The sequence below is a fragment of the Canis lupus genome, chromosome 18, assembly GCF_048164855.1.
Source record: "Canis lupus baileyi chromosome 18, mCanLup2.hap1, whole genome shotgun sequence".
Taxonomy (NCBI): domain Eukaryota; kingdom Metazoa; phylum Chordata; class Mammalia; order Carnivora; family Canidae; genus Canis; species Canis lupus.
The window spans coordinates 21,129,086-21,145,865 of record NC_132855.1 but is presented as its reverse complement, the minus strand read 5'-3'; the positions used below and the strand labels follow the sequence as shown (position 1 = coordinate 21,145,865).

General features: G+C 37.9%; 1 protein-coding gene and 1 long non-coding RNA gene across 6 annotated transcripts in view; one reads left to right on the top strand and one right to left on the bottom strand.

The window, feature by feature from the left end:
- The first annotated feature begins 775 nt into the window (after nucleotides 1-775).
- Nucleotides 776-4,832, top strand: LOC140608818 (uncharacterized). Its single transcript, XR_012010802.1, has 2 exons — nucleotides 776-1,553; nucleotides 1,765-4,832. It is a non-coding gene; the product is annotated as an uncharacterized lncRNA (long non-coding RNA).
- SKAP2 (src kinase associated phosphoprotein 2) overlaps nucleotides 2,709-16,780 on the bottom strand; it is a 179,264-nt gene continuing 165,192 nt past the window's right edge. For 4 of the 5 annotated variants that reach the window (XM_072783673.1, XM_072783677.1, XM_072783675.1 and 1 more), the window contains 2 exons: nucleotides 5,484-5,585; nucleotides 2,709-5,124 (listed from right to left, as the gene is read on the bottom strand). In XM_072783673.1, coding sequence (XP_072639774.1) covers nucleotides 5,493-5,585 — 93 coding nt within the window. In that variant the 3' untranslated portion in view covers nucleotides 2,709-5,124; nucleotides 5,484-5,492. The remainder of the gene's footprint in view (nucleotides 5,125-5,483; nucleotides 5,586-16,780) is intronic. The other variant, XM_072783674.1, reaches the window with a different exon arrangement.

Genomic DNA, 16,780 nt, shown 5'->3' with positions numbered 1-16,780 from the left:
CAAGCAAACAGTTCATGTCGGCTACTGTTATTGCTTGTCACATTGTCATCATCACTTTGACATGATAGTTAAAGAACACGAGGTTTGCTAAACGAGCTCCCCAGGGGGCTAGGAAGAGGATGCAAGGGAACCTGCTTATTTGTTGGAATCTTCTCCTCCTCTAAAGCAGTCATTTTTAATTGGCATACATTGGTGTCATTAATTTTCTCTTTGGAGGGTACCAGTGTGACACTTGGCGCAAACAAGAGGTAAATGCTGCTCAAGCTACGCGACGGCACCTGCTCTGACTCTACAGCAGGAGTGATATTTCTCTATTATTAAGTCGAGACTGATAAAAAGGAAAGAGGCAAGTGTTGTTCCTATACAACCTGAGTAATGGACAGGAAAACAGTGAAAATGAGGAAGAGAGGAACCTAAGAAAACACTTTCCACGCTTCCCATGTCAAGAAAAGCACTTAGGCAATGGGCTTTTGAGGCGATCTCTGTTTTCACACCTTTGCACGTATCCACAAGCTTTTTGGCTTGCTTCCCTCCCAGCCTCCTCCCCAGCATACCGGGGCTATAGGCCGAGCGCTGAGGCTACGTTCTACATTTACAGGTCCTTTCATCTTGGGGAGTCAGAGCATTCAAGTTAACACAATGAGACAACTTTCAAGAAATAGGGGAGTAGAAGTTAAAAAGACTCCCAGGACATGAATTATGGTTATATTTGGCAGCAACTGCGAAACTTCCCACTTTCTGAAATTCCTTTCTGATCCATCCAAGGCCCCAGCTTCCAAGATCAGAGGGCTTCTCTGCCACGGGCCAGGTGGGATTCAAGCCAGCCATGATTTGGAATGTAATGGAAAGTGTACCTGGACCACTTGCCCTGCCTGAGTTACCTGTGCCTTCCTTAAAAGAGTGACAGTGCCGAACAGCACAGGGAGGCGGGAAGCCGCTGAAGACAAGCTGCCACACTCAACCTTCGTGTCATTCCCACCTCACCCAGTTCTGTTGCCACTGATCAAATCCAGTCCACTTGTTGATGGGGTCATGGGGACAATAAAAATACTCTTAGAGACACAGTGAAAGGGACCGAACTTTTGACAAAGAGAATGTTGTCATCCAGAAAGCTGATGTATGAACTGATAGGCATTTTCTCTACCGGGTGTAGAAGTCAAGCTCTTCCCTTCTTAAAGCTCCAGCCTTGAGATACGTCAGGGTGCCAAATCGGCTAATTAACAAATATTTACTGGACACACACCATATACTCTGAAGTACCCCGCTGGCAATAAATCCTATGTTTGTGTCCAAGTTATGATAGGGGAGATCCTACTAGGGAAAACAAGAGAAAGCCCTTCAAACCCAGCGTTAATGAAATGTCACTCCATGTTACTGTGATCATATAATTTTGTATTTATCTCATCACAGCAGAATGTTATGCCATTAGGGGTTCTAACAGATATTCTAGAACCCAATTATAAGGCAGTGAACGGGAATGTTCAAGCTGAGGATGTCTAGACATTGCTTGTTCCCAAACAAGAGGATTAATGGTTTAAATTATGCATTTGCATGTAGGTTAAGTTTGTAGAAAGATACTTTAATATGCTACTTACTTGTCTCTCTGTATTTTGGAATACTCAAGATTTTACTCACAAACTAAGCCATTCTGACAAATGTTTTTACGTTCTGTATGGTCATTCTATTCCTTCAACCTGAGTCAAGTTGTGCTGTCTATGGCTCGATCATGTTTTCATCTCCACCACCTCTTTCTGTGTCTTGTAGACTGCTCTCCAATATTCTTGCATCTCCTGAACTCAAGAGAAGTAGAAGTGATTTCCATACAGTTTGTGTCTATAACGTTCTATTCAATTGAAAAACAAACAACAGATTTATTTGAAATTTATAAGTGCTTTTCTCAAGTCAAAAATTCTCACAATGCTTCAATCAGTCCCACTGATGAAGTTCCAACTTTTAAACCACACAGATGCCAAGGTCAGTTTTCTTACAGTGGCTCACCTGCAACTCTGGATCCCTACCACACAATTCAGTTCTGGGTTCTGCATTTAATCATCGCCCTGGAAGGCACTAGCCTCTATGAAGGGAGTAGCAATAGTTTAGACTGGAGAAATTACAGGAAAGGTAGAAATCTTAAGAGCTAGGAAGGAATCTTGGCTGGAAACATTTGAGGAACAACTGAATGAAATCTCGACTCTTCGCGAGAGGCTATATTTGACATGTTTGTACACTAATAGCAACCCACCCCCCACGTATATAGATTTCACTTACAGATGGTTGAAAAGTAATTTTCTATGATCCTATGATACTTTATGTAATTATCTGTAATTAAATTAACACAAGGTAAAAATAGTCGACTTAAAATAATAGAAAGTATTCAAAAACAATTACGAGGCTGAGCAACATTGTTTTTCATAAGAGAAAGTGTCATATGCAACAGAGTGGCAAAAACAGAATGGGGTGAGCTGTGGTTAAGTGTAAATCCTATAGCAATGAAAGTCATTTGTATTATCCTTACTTCTTTGAATAAATTCAGATGACAGCTCTATTTCATTTCTTCATTCAGTTTGGAGGCCAGATGGCATTAGAATCATTTACTTCACCTTGTTGTGCTTAATTACTACAATCAACACACTATTTTCCAAATTAATCATAACAAAGTAATTTCATTAGTAACACAGCAGGCTGTTGAATTATTAGCATCATAACAGTTTGCAAACAATTAAACTTTATTTGAACCTTAAAAATTTGCAGAGTGGAACATTATTGTAAGATCTAATGGCAATAGAGTACAAATTCAGTACAGAGCAAATAATCAAGCAAAATGCTATATAAAATATGACTTACAATCACCTTTGGAAAAAATTAGCTCTCTAACTGTTCATAGAAAAACAAATAAAAGCTAAGCAAACATAATGAGAACATAGCAATTAGCATATTTTCTAACAAGCCATGTTGTTTAAATGCACATTAATGATATTATTATGATCTTGAAGAGAGTGTGATATATTGTCAAGGGTGTAAAGAAAACTTTTTCCCTGGTAGTACAAATGATTTCACCAAATGAATATAAAGTAGTCATGAGCTGAAAGTAATGATTATTTTTCCTGTCACTCTAATTTTCAATCTTTTGTCTCCTTTCTTATCTCCCACCTATATTCAAGTTAAACAAGAACAAAGGCCAGAGGAGCTCTGGACAGAAGTTAACACTTTATTTCTGTATTGTCACCATTCACAGCGACTATCTGGCTTGGAATTGCTGGTCATCAGTTGGCAAAGGACTCCCTCTCCTGGATTAACTGTAAAAGGAGGCAAAAATCTTTTACATGCTTTACATTCTGTTCCAGTGTGTGCCCGGGTGGGGGAGGGGTGGCCCAGTGGTTTAGTATGCAATGAAAAGCTGCTGCCACCTACTGGCCCAGCACTAAAATCTTCACTTCAACCAGAAGCATGAAACCTGCATCCACAACCAGGACTACATTTTCAGGGGAAACCACAACTCGTTTTGCTTTTCCAACTCTGTTTGAAAAACAGACCACTAAATTTATCTCCCATTGGCTCACTTTTGCCGAGATGATTTCAATCTACTCCCTTGGCTCTCTATTAGGAAAAGATTCACAAGTGCACAAATTAATTTCTGAAAGCTCTGGTTCAACAATGTCTAATTTATATAAACTAGAGTTTACCCACAATCCCTAAAACTAAAAAATATATTTCATTACGTTTGAGTTCTGGTGATCACAGTATCAAGAAGATAATGGTAAAATGTAAGTTCTGAGATATTGTTTATAAATAGTTTTATATAAATAAAGGGGGTTAAATATTATCAGTTTGTTCATGGCTAGAATCTTTATAAAGCAAAGATCTGAAAAGTTCAACAAAGGTAGTACCTACTAATTAATCAATGATTCAATATTAAGTGACTACAATTATCCAATCAGCAGAATGTTTTAATATATATATTTATGTCAAAGGCACACTGATACCTTGTGGGCATACCCTTGATTTCAAATATACACGAAAAGGTAATGTTATAATTCCACAAATCTTGCTCAGGTAGCACGACATATACCTCCAGGGTCAGGCTCACACCATCTTTCCATTAGCCTGTTGGTACATGTTCCCACCATGATTTCTATGCTCTCTTCCCTGAGCCTTTCCTTTTCTTTTCATTGCTCTGAGAAGCAGAGAGGAAACTCAGATCTGGAGTTCTACTGTTTTGTGGTGGGACTTTAATAGCATAGCAACGATCAGACAGGCCAAGACAGTGCTCCATTAGGTCTTCTTATTTTGAGAGTATGTTAAGATTCTTTATGCCACTGCATTATGCAAGAGGGGCTTTCTTATAGATCTTTTATTTTATTAAATTTAAACAAAACGGTGGTGGAAAATGTTGGCAAGCCCGTCACCTAACCAGGGTGTTTGTTACTGATGAAGGGCTTTGCACACGCCATGGTTCTGGCCTGCACGTGCGTCCCAGTGGACGGGACACTACCATCTGCAATTCTATCATTTTTTTCTTTCCTGTGGCTGTATTTAACATGAAGTAAAAATCAGTAGAAATTCTTGCATGAAAACATGTCACTACTGTGTGAAAAATCAGTACTAAGATCAATCATCTACAAAGTTTTAACAAAGCCACGTTCCTTAGATAGTAGCTACCAAAAGCTTGCATGATATATTTAATTAAAATCTCTATGAAATTATATATTACATTCTAAAATATAATTGACATCCAATTTGAAGAGAAATTACACCTCATACCAAAAGCAGCAGTGACTATACATATAAAATTGTGCTGAATTCTTCACACAAATCAAATGAGTAAATAAAAACTACATTTATTTCTTCGCAAAATAGCAACAGGTACAATTTTACTGCTTGCATCTAATTTACATTAATATTCTTTATTTAATTTCACATCAGAGGAATGTTATAATGAATGCATAAAATAACAGTCAAAGACAAATGTTCAACAAAACACAAAAAGGTTATGAGCTGCCACTCATGCTCTCAAGATGATTTTAAATCCACAGCATTTACAGACTAGCAGGAGACTCTTCCTTTTCCGCAGGCAGAAAGTTGCATCTGAATTTTTTTCTCCAGTTGAAATGTTGACTTTTCCTGCTTAGGAAAAAAAATATATTTTTAGCTAAGGAAAAATGAATATTTACTCAACATTTTGTCATTTCAGCTCCTCATAAAGGCCAGAAAGAGTGGTATTTTACTCAAGAGGAGAAGATTTGGAATAACATCCAGTTATTAGCAAAGGGACTTTCTCTAAATAATCTATTTCCAAAGTAAATTCTATCAAGTTATTTTAAAAATTAAACTAGATTTAAAAAAAAAGAAAAGAAAAAGATGTGAGAGCATGATCTTTGTGCTATCAGAAAACTACAAAGACTTTTTAAAAGGCAAAGACTCATAACGCAGAAACCAAGAGAACATATGAGCTATTACAGAATATTGGATTAAAATGTACTTACCCAGGACTCTCAAATATCATACATCTCCATTATGTAGGCTTTCGGCACCAAGCCAATGGCTCCCTTCATTTCTCCTACCCACCAGCCATATCTATTGTATTCCTAATTGAAAACAATATGCAATATTAACCTTTAGACTGGTATAAGTACAATGTCATTTATATGCAACTTCTTTGAAATGTTATTTCCTTTTATAAAGTTACAAGAGCTTGAGCTGCAAATTGAAACATTTTAATCTTTTTGTTTGTTTCTGGACACTTAAAAATGCTGTTAGGCAAAGATTTAAATTAACGCATAAGACCAAGCCTGTTTATTACTTGGTATAGAACACAGAAACAGTCACTTGGGATAAGAACCTAGCAAATGGAACTACAGGAGGAAGTGAGCTCCCTGGGCCAGGCCCATTTCTTTTCTCCCTCCCTCCCTCCCTTCTCTCTCTCTCTCTCTCTCTCTCTCTCTCACACACACACACACACACACACACAGCCTGGGAGACACCTTTTCTGTGCAAACACCAGTGCTAGATGCTACAAGGTTATAGCCAAAATCCTTAGGATACCATCTTTGCCTTCAAGAAGCTTATTGTCTAGCAAGGAAATAATTATCTTTTCACAATGAACTGACTCCTAGTTAAACTTATAGAACTGGAAATTATTTAGAATGTAGAGCTATGCTCCTTCTTAAGAAAAATCTAATATATGAGTAGAGATATTTTAAATAGGTAAATGAGGGAATAAGAAAATGCTAATAAATATCCAAAAACATTTGCTTTGCAAAATAATTTTTAAAGGGCTCCTTTTAAAAGCTTCCCTAAGGCATTTATTGTTAAGCTTTCACTAATCATAAACTACATTAGATAAAAGATGGGTGGCAGGAATTTGCAGGTGGTGTTAGGTTCACCCTTACAGTGGAAGATCAATAAGAAATAAAGTATCTCAAGTTATAAAGGCGAAATATTAATCTAGCTGTACAAAAGAGTGATTGATGAGTCACTTTTGCACTTACTTTGCAGTGTGAGATAACCTCTACCTCCAATTCTCCCCTTTGCCTCCACTGACAGATACACCACTGCTTTAGGCCTCGTGAGCACACTGCAACCAGTCTCATATGTCTGCCAGATTGACTAATGTATTTTTATCTCAAATTTATTTATGTTTAGTGAGATACAAACAAAGTAAAATGAATTACAAGTTTCAAGAATAATATCTTCCAAAAGCAATACTCTGCAAAAGCACTGTAGGACCCAAATTTAATTTTTCATATAAGATAAATTTTTAAAATCAATCCCCAAAGTAATTCAATAGGCTATGATTTTCCAACATCTGAGTCATAGATAAATGTGCATATGCATATTGAGTTACATGTGGGGAGGGAATGTTCATACTGGCACAGACTTACCATCTGTATTGAGTAGTATGCTATTGACCATCAGAAAGGAAAATCATACAATTCCTCAATACAAATGTAGCAACACTAGCATGTGTGTATTGATATGTAGTCTTTCAACAGAGAGAATACCATATTAAAATCTGTATGGCTTTTTAACAGTGGGTTGTACCAGAATCAGGTTTATAGGAAGAGTAAGATGGAAGGAAAAGGTGGGGGGTGGGGGGCATCAGGCTAACCCTACACTTATTCTAATAAGGGCACAACTCTGGTTTATGAGGCAGAGGACTCAAGACTTTTAAGTTTAAAAGTTCAATGTTAGGAGCGTCTGCGTGGCTCAGTTGGTTAAGCATCTGCCTTTAGCTCAGGTCATGATCCCAGTCAAGCCCCGCACTGGGTTCCCTGCTTAGCAAGGAGCCTGCTTTTCCCTCTCCTGCTCCCCCTGCTTGTGCGCGCGCGCGCTCTTTCTCTCTCTCTCTCTCTCTTTCTCTCTCCCCTCTCTCTCCTCCTCCTCTCCACGTCAAATAAAAAAATAAAATCTTTTTTTAAAAAGTTCAATGTTTAGTGTGAATTTAGTGGATAAAACTATCTAAGTGACAAAAATAGTCTGATGTCCGAACTCAGTGATAGTGACTATAATCTATGTAGGATCTGTTTATCAGAAGAAAACACCAACTTACTGAAAGCTATGATTAGCAACCATTATATCTTAATAGCTACCTAATAAAACTGCCCTTTTCAATTTTTAAGGCAATGAATACAATTAGAGCCTAATGCTTCACAAAACAAATGTATTTAACCTTCCAGAGGCAAAAGGCCTACATTGTAAGATTTCAAAAAGGATGCTTAACAGGGTAAGTCTGAATATGAGAGCTCTTACCCAATACCAATCTAAGTTTTATTTTTTTTTAAATATTATTTGTAAAGGGTAAAAGAACTAGCCCCCCCAACAGGCAGACAGAGAGCATACTCAGTGTGAGGGTGTATTGAGATTCAAACCTGCTTTCAGAGAACAGCCCTCAATCTGGGTCTCAGAGCTTATATTCAAATAACAAACAAGAATGCTCAAGTCACTTTATAATATTCCGTGTTGGCTATAATCTGTACTCTCAACTAAGGGCATATTATTGTTCTCAAAAAGCTCACTAACATCCAAATTTAAGAAACTGACTTCCAATGAATCATTTCACCAAAGGACCAATGGCATACTTCACACCTGAGAGAATTCTGCTTGACGGTCACTGGTAAGATTTATTAAATAGAAAGTACAGTCAAAAACAGGAAGGAGGAGTTTTATTCAGCTGCAAACAAATCCCTTAAAAGTAACATTCCAGCAAAGCATAAAGTTTCAGACTCAAATAATCTTAAATGCTTCATTTAATTTAAAATAATTCAAAAGCATATGAAATTCGCTCATCAAACTCCAAAATATCACAGGTTTCAATCAGAAAAGGGTAAAAACCCAGAATGTTCATTACTTTACATTTGTAAAGAATTCCATAGGATACTCCTGTGTGGAATTAAGAGGTAAAATAAAATACAGCAAGGAAAAAATCTAGGAGGTAAATTTATGGATTTACACTGTGGCCATTAGAGTATGTCGACAAGATTGCAAACACAGAAGCTTTTACTTTTATCATTACCATCCTCTGTATGAGCCTCCTGAGCAACATGAATCCCAATTAAACCATTTGCAGCCTATAAATTGGAATGAAGATGCTTCTTGGAGTACGGTATTCTAAACTTGAACCTCAAGATTCAATACCATACAAGCTTTCCCTTTAAAGAAGAAAATCTGCCTCTTTGCCTTCCCTGTTTGCCGTTCCCAAATAAATTTGATTACAAATGACATATTACTTAGGGTGGGAAACAATACAATCTGTACAGCGTTGTCGTACCATCCACATACTAATTACGGTATTGTTCTAAAAGTCACAGGTGGGTCATTAACAGCAACAACAAAAAGATAAACAACCCTCAAGCCTTATCTTGTTATTAAACAAAAATAAATAAATAAATAAATAAGTAAAGAGACAGAACCATACCGGGCTGCTGCCTAAATCTCTGAAAGGTGAGGAAGCATCATGTCATCTTTATGGCACATGAGATCTCAGGTACAAGAAGGTCTGCCATCTGGTATCCTTCACCCTACTCGGCTCTTAACATCAACTAAAACGCTAACATAGGCAAGTGACTGTGCTTCGGGAGGACTGATAAAATAATGAAGAGTCCTTTAATCTACAGGAAACCATTCCAGTCAATTTATAAGAAATATTGCATCCCTTTGTAGGACGTGTAATTATTTTCTATTAATCATGTGCTATAAAGCTACATTATGCGGTTATTCTGTTATCACTAGAAAGAGGCCTGCAGTCAGCTTCTGACAATGTTAGGTAATTACTAACACAAAGCTTCTTTCTCCTCCCGTAGTAATGCTATCAAGATCCAGAGGTGTAGTGATGCTTAGTGTATAAAAATAGTACTCAAAAGAAATTCAATATCTGCAAAATGGATGGCTTCCAGGCAAAATGTAATGTGGCAGTCAAAGAAACAAAAAAGCCAAACTTGCCCAATAATCCGAGAAAATAATTGTGAGGCAGCACTGCACAGTTGTGCTCCAACTCCTCTGTTTTCAATTTTCCTGCCATTAAAATAGTTTTTATTTGTTTTATTTTGTAGTAAAATTTTCGGCCTCAGCTAATAGTTATTAAGCAATAAATGAAAGGGATTATGTAGTTGTGCAGGGAGAAAGGACTAGTTCTGATGGTGTAAAACCAACACGATAGTAAACGTATGTCTGTGTTTACTCATTCACTAAATCTTTGCTTTCTGCTAGTGTATTATTTTACATTTCAATATAGCCCCAACATTCACTGGAATCCTTCTCAGCATCACGATTCTCATTTCTCAAGTGTGTTAATCTACTCTCTGCAAACCATACGGTAAAAAATGTTGCCTTAACAGAAACTTGAAACACTAATAAGATTTCCTGACGCACACTACCCCTTCCAGAAACTAGTTACCAACCTGTCTGAACGCAACAGGTGTTAGAAAGGTTGAAAGATGACCCATCTTTTCTCCAAACCTGTATCTGTGCTTTAAAACATACTAGCCTTTTGCAGAAATGAAGTTAATTTTATTCACAAAATATAAAATGCATTGAGTCTCAGAACCAGTGGACTTTACCATTGTTCTCCAACTATTCACTGTGATATTCTCAATTTTTCACCAAAATGGTAGTAGTATGAAATCCAGATACCTATTTAAAACACTAAAATACTTTCTTCAAGGCTACCTCTTCAATCTTTTCCTTTTTACTATCTCCAACTAGAAACTTTCTAAAATTCCTTTCATTTCTCATACACCCATCATTTCAGCCCTTAAAATGCACGACAGGAACCTGACAACCCCAGTGTTTTACTATTATTATCTACACATTAACTCCTTGAGTCTTAGTCTCCTGAGCTGATAAATGAGGAATTCGACACTAACACTCCCTGAGGTCCTCCATGATGTCTGAATACCACCCTCCATGAACCTGCTTTAAGACACTGAGTCTCCTAGTGGTTTATGGAAATCAATCTCATTACTTTATAATTCACTATGCAGGTGTGACTTTGAGTTACGCTAATTCAAAGAATTATTCCCCCTCCCCTCTACTGTGTGCTCCATTTTTAAAGCAAGAGAGACAAAGGACAAGCAAGAAAGCCGATAGTAAGAATTCAGCTATTCTAACAAAATTTTACTTTCTATTCCAGAGTCGAGACGCATTTAACTCAAGCTGCTTTAACTCAAGCTGCTACACAATCCATATTTACAATACCACATGGTAAAAGCTGCTATTCAGTCTGATGATTCAGACTGCTACTCAGACTGATGGTAGGCAAAGAAAAGCTCGAATCCTATTCAGTAGAAGGTGGCCTTGCTACACAGTGTATTTCTGACCGGTAGGAGACTCCTGACCCTGTTCTCAGGCTCACCCACCTGTCTATTCCAACTGTCGCCACTGCTTCAGCCCTTCATCGCCTCACCCCGGGTTACAGCATCATCAGCTCCGCTCCTCTGTTCCTCCCAGAAGCCTCTTGAGTCAAGGTTCAAGCACTGCTCACGCGCTTACACCAGCTCCCCAGTGCAGGAACTGCAAACTCCTCCGCTTGCCTCTCCCCCACCCTGCTGGCAACATTCTCTCACGGCTCTGGTCCACGCGGTCCACCTTCCACGCCACACTCATTCCCACCTCTGCACGTAGCGCTTTTCTCCCCAGGGGGAACATCCCCCCTACCTCACCCAAATCCAAACCAGCAACTATGACCTGACTCAAGTTACCTGGCTGTCATGCATTGTCCTCCAAATTATTTAACCCGTCCTCACATCTCTCATCTCAAACTGAGCATTTATTGTCCAGTGGATTTTATGTACTTTTTGTCCCTTCGACGAAAACCAAGTCCAGACTCACTGAGATTGGGACAATGCCTTACACTTGACCTGTGTGCCCCACACAGTGGATATACGAAAGGTGTTCAATAAGAACAGACTGGTTGATGAAGCATACTTTGTCTTCATTTCGGATGATGCACCAGTTGACAATCCTTGGTGTTTTCTTAAGAAATGTAATTTCCAAAAGGTCTTTTTCCTTTTTGTAGATCAGACATATTTGAAGACTTTTCATAATGATTAAGCAAACATTTGTTCTGAGGTGTGTTTAGCTTCGCAACTGAAGCATGTTGTTCCTACTTGGGGCATTGTTCCTACTCACGGTGTTGTTCCTACTCAGGGCATTGTTCCTACTCGGGGAGTTGTCCCTATGTGGAGTTGGCTGCTGCTCACCATGTTTCTTTCTTTTTTTTAAAAGATTTTATTTATTTATTTATGAGAGACACAGAGAGAGAGAGAGGCAGAGACACAGGCAGAGGGAGAAGCAGGCTCCATGCAAGGAGCACGATGCGGGATTCGATCCGGAGACCCCAGGATCATGCCTTGTCTGAAGAGTTTAAATTCCACCTGCAGAAAGAAAGATGTCTGTCCCCTCTACAATAGGGACCAAATGATTCCAAATCTTTGAAGACCTGAATTCAGTTGAATTTATTGTATGTACCAAAGAGGTTAAGAGAGAACCTTGTAAAGGTAAAAACAGTGTGGCAGGTGTAAAGGAAAATCTAGTGGGCTTTCAACTCCTCATTGTTCTTGTGATTATTTTCCCAGAAGTTTCAGAGTTTCATCCCAGTTCTATAACTAACTAGATATACAACCTTGGGCAATCCCCAAGTTTTTTAGGGGTGACTTTCTTGGTTTATATTCATAGCACTCTTTGAGACTCCGCAATAATCCAGTTACATACTTAACATAAATCAATAAATCTCATTATTACACATTTGGACTATCACAGAATTACCTTTATGAAGTGTGTTGTTATATTTACTGTAACATTTTTTTGTGAAGGGTATTATCTGCCACTGTTGTACTCTTTATTATATAAAATTGTTGAGGTCAGACAATCAGTGAAGATTATAGAAACTCTAGTGAGGCTTTTTTTTTTTAAAGGAATCAGATCTAGGAAAAGCCAATCCCTCTTTTTTTTTATTAAAAGGGATTATTAGTTCCTTGTCCCTCCCTTTTATAGTTGGCTACTGAGAAGCTCAGGGCTGAGTTGGAAGTTCAAGTGCTCAAATTCTAGTTGGTTAAGGTCTCTACAGGAGTAGTCTTTTTCCCTTGGGTCTTTTATTTATTTTCCCCTGTTACGTTGAGCTCTGAGATGTCCCCACCTACAAAGCAAAGGGCAAGCACTAAGGTTCCCCTAACCCTAGGATTCTATCATTCTAAATTCTTTTAAGAGTTCATGGTTATTTCCTATTTTTACTTGTATTTTCACAAACACACACTAAACATATATCTGCCATGATATTAGGAATTAGGGATACAAAAATACTCAAGACACAGTATCTACCTCAAAGAGTTCAGGATCAAGAGAGAGAAACTGATACTCCTAGACCCCATGTAGGCATAGCAAAGGAGAAAGAGAGAATGCCCTAAGTCAGATCTGCATTGATTCTAGGAGAAGGTACTTCCTAGCTGGTATCCTCAGGTGATTTACATAACCTTGCTGAGCATCAGTTTCCTCATCTGGAAAATGATCACACCAGAGACTGCATAGGGTGATCTTCGATCAGAAGAGTGAAAGCATATTGGGTGCCTAGAAAAGGACAATGCAAGTATGCAACAAATCCTTTTTTGTTCCCTCCTTCTCCCTTCCCACTCATTGTATAGCAAAAATCAGGGCAATGAAAAGAGTATGTTGGGGTTCACTATAAGGCAATGTGATTATTATGAGTTCTTTACCCTGCTCAAAGGGAATCTGGCCTTTAAAGGGGTGAGGAGGGAGACATCTCAAAGGAATGAACACTGCTATATCTTCATTAAGGAGGTCTCTGAGTTTTGGGGGGTGGGAGGGACAGAAAGGCATAAAAATCATTAATTTTTCAATTTTGTATTAAAAAAAAACTTATCAACATCGTGCTGAATTTAGAGTTATTTTGTTTTGCTTCTGGCTTATTCCATGCAGAACTAGACCACACAGCCTTGCCCCCTCCACTGCCACTTCTGCTCTGCTTGCATCTCTGACATGGCCTTCTGGCTTATCCTTGACCTCTCAAGCTACTGCAGGGGCTGAGCCTTCCAGCCTGCCTCCCATAGTCACCTTCCCCTTTCATCTGTCAACATTTTCCTGAAACACTCCTTCCATTTTACGTAAGAGAAAACAGGGAAGTACTGAAACATGCTGTTCGTGCAGAGATAATAAGAGGAGTCCCATGCCTGGAACCAGAACATTTTCTGAGGGCAGGGGGGTGAAGGTGGGTGCTGATTAGGTCTGCCTAGTGGTTCATGCCTCACTGTACCTACGATGTTCCCATATTGACAGCATGAAAACTAAATGCCATCAGACCCAAACAAATGCAGTCACAAGTACACATACTCCTCCTCCTTCCCCAGAGGCTGTATGATATAACAACATTTTGGGAACTAGCTTAGCGTCAATGTATGTCCTATATTGAGATGTCCTAGTTACTCTTCAGCAGTTGGCTATGCTATTTGTGGCACACTGGGTCAGATGGTCACAAAGGAAAAACTAAGAGACCTAAAAAGTAACTCTGCCACTAGAGCTCGATAGGACTGTCATTTTTGTTTTCTTTTACTTATAAGTTTGAAGCCAGAAAAGCCCTAGTAGCACAATCTGTAGCTTTTCACAATGAGAAGCAAATGATCAGTGACAGTCTCAATTCACCAATCATTGAAAAGAGTCACAAACAGATATAGAGGCAATGCTTGAACCTCCAGCCAATACACACTAAACAAAACAAAACAAAACAAAACAAAACAAAACAAAACGCCCCTTTACTGCACATTAGTGAATACTGTCAACCTACATTTCCTGTTTTGACTTAATAAAAAGATTCTCAAAAGCCGCAATGCTCAAATCACATGTGTCCTAGACTAGATAAAATATTCCAGGACTCTTAACTCTCTTGTTTTTCTGTTAATACCAGACAAAGTAGAGTGCTTCTTTCCTGCTGAAGCATAGCTCCCCTGTCATTACGTCTCTAAAAATAATTTATCACTTTAAAAGTAAGAATAGGAATGCAGTTAGCAATTTACCGATGAGTCCAGATTGAAAGATAAACTGATAGAGGACTCTAAATCCAGAACATCAAGTAGAATGACATAACCAAAGAGGTATGCAGGGCAATGGAATATGCCTATAGCTATATAACCTGGATCCTGCTATTAAAATTCTAAAATTTCATAAACATAGTTCTATGAGAATACTATTAACTAGGATATTATGTCCATGTTTAAGGTGTTAATAAAAGCGAAATGTAGCCTAGTAATGAAATTTGACATAGTTTTAAATAACCGGATTCCTTTAAAAGAAAAAATGAAAAGATATTTTTACTTCAAATATCATTTTCCCCTATCAAATGAATAGACACCGGGTTGTGTGTTTCAGAATTAATTCCCTAATAACATTGCTCTCATTAAAATTAGAAATTCCACTTTCACCTGTCCCTGTAAATGTGCCCATTGTTTTTAGGGGAGAATAAAAAGATTCCTAAATTCCACTGAACTACTGAAGTCCATAACACATTTTATTTTAATAGATGAAAAATAGCAGTGACCCAATGTGAAGGGAACTTTATGCAAAAAGTCACTTGGCTCTCCTTTTCGGATAAGCAGTACTTAAATTTATTATTAGTGGGCCTCCAAGGTCAAAACTTAGAAAATGCCAGACACTTTGAAAGAGAGGCCAGCTCAGCCAGGGGTCACATGACAGCTGCTAATTGCAAAATGTTACAAAGGGAAGGGGGGCAGGGCAGGTTATCTGCTTATGCTTCTTTATTGCAACATTGGATTTTTACTAAAAAAAAAAAATTTTTTTTAAAGGCTAAGATTTGTGTAATTCTCAAAAGAGGCCTGAAGTAAAGTAATCACCCCCAGGCTGGCTGAGCACAGCTGACACCCCATCAAGGCTTCCTTGCAAAAACAGAGCAAGAGGACCGAATTTTAAAGTCAAACTATATTTCTGTAGTGAATTTTAATGAAGACAGCCCAATCGCCAAACTGGTTCCATCTTTTTCTGTCATTTCACCTACAAAATTAAAACCCTCTTTTTTAAAATATTTTATTTATTTATTCATAGAGACACAGAGAGAGAGGCGCAGAGATACAGGCAGAGGGAGAAGCAGGCTCCATGCAGGGAGCCCAATGTGGGACTCGATCCCGGGTCTCCAGGATCACACCCCAGGCTGCAGGCGGCGCTAAACCGCTGTGCCACAGGGGCTGCCCTAAAACCCTCTTTTATTATAATGCACACGATTTTTAGTCCTTGATTTATCTAAACTTTGTATTTCAAGTGTATCTTTTCTTAAACTATCTTGTGCTGCCTTTTTTAAGAGTATTTTCAGCACTGACAAACTTCTAGAAGGTAAGTGAGATGAGTGATAATTAAATATTGCAAAATATAGATCAGTTAATTTTGAAAAGCAAGTTGTATTATTATTATTATTATTATTAGGATTTATTTATTTGAGAGAGAAAGAGCAAGCATGGGGAGGGGCAGAGGGTGAGGGAGAGAGGAACTTTAGGAGATTTCAAGCTGAGCAAGGTGCCTGACACGGGCCTGATCCCATGACCTCAAGATCATGATCTGAGCCTAAAACAAGAGTTGGACACTCACCAACTGCATCACCCAGGTGCCTCAGTCTTATTTCTTTAAAGTCTCTTAAATGGCATTATTTATTAGAGAAGTTGTGGCATTAATTTCTTTACAAAGTACACATTTTTTATGCCTCTACAAATACTGTATTAAGGCTCCTTAAAAATGTATTCTTCTTTATATATACAATGTTTACATTTCATTCAGAATGATGAAAAATTTATGATTAATGTTAATACCTTATTGATATGAGATAGGTAAGTAATAATCCATAACTAGACTTATAGTTAAGTTTATGACATCATTCTGTGTACATTAGCAGTAATTACCTGCACCACTCATTCCAAGCCACTAGATGGTGTAAAAAATAAATTAAAATGGTAAGATTCCATCCTATCACCATAAAATCTAATATAACTGAGAAAGATGAAACAAATTTCTAGACATATAACAAGGCTAGCAATTTCTACACTAATTGTACTTTTTAAAAAATGTATCTCTTTACCATGATCTAGAAACAAGTCCTTTTGAGCAATTTTTCACTCTCTTTTGAGGAGCTTAAAGTAGTACTTACAGTAGTATTAAACATTCAAACTGCTTTCATTCACATATTAAATGCATTTTTGATACTAATTTATGGTCTATTTTAGCCAAAATTTTCATAAAAACTGGAAGACCAAGGCAATAGAAAATTATTAGAGTC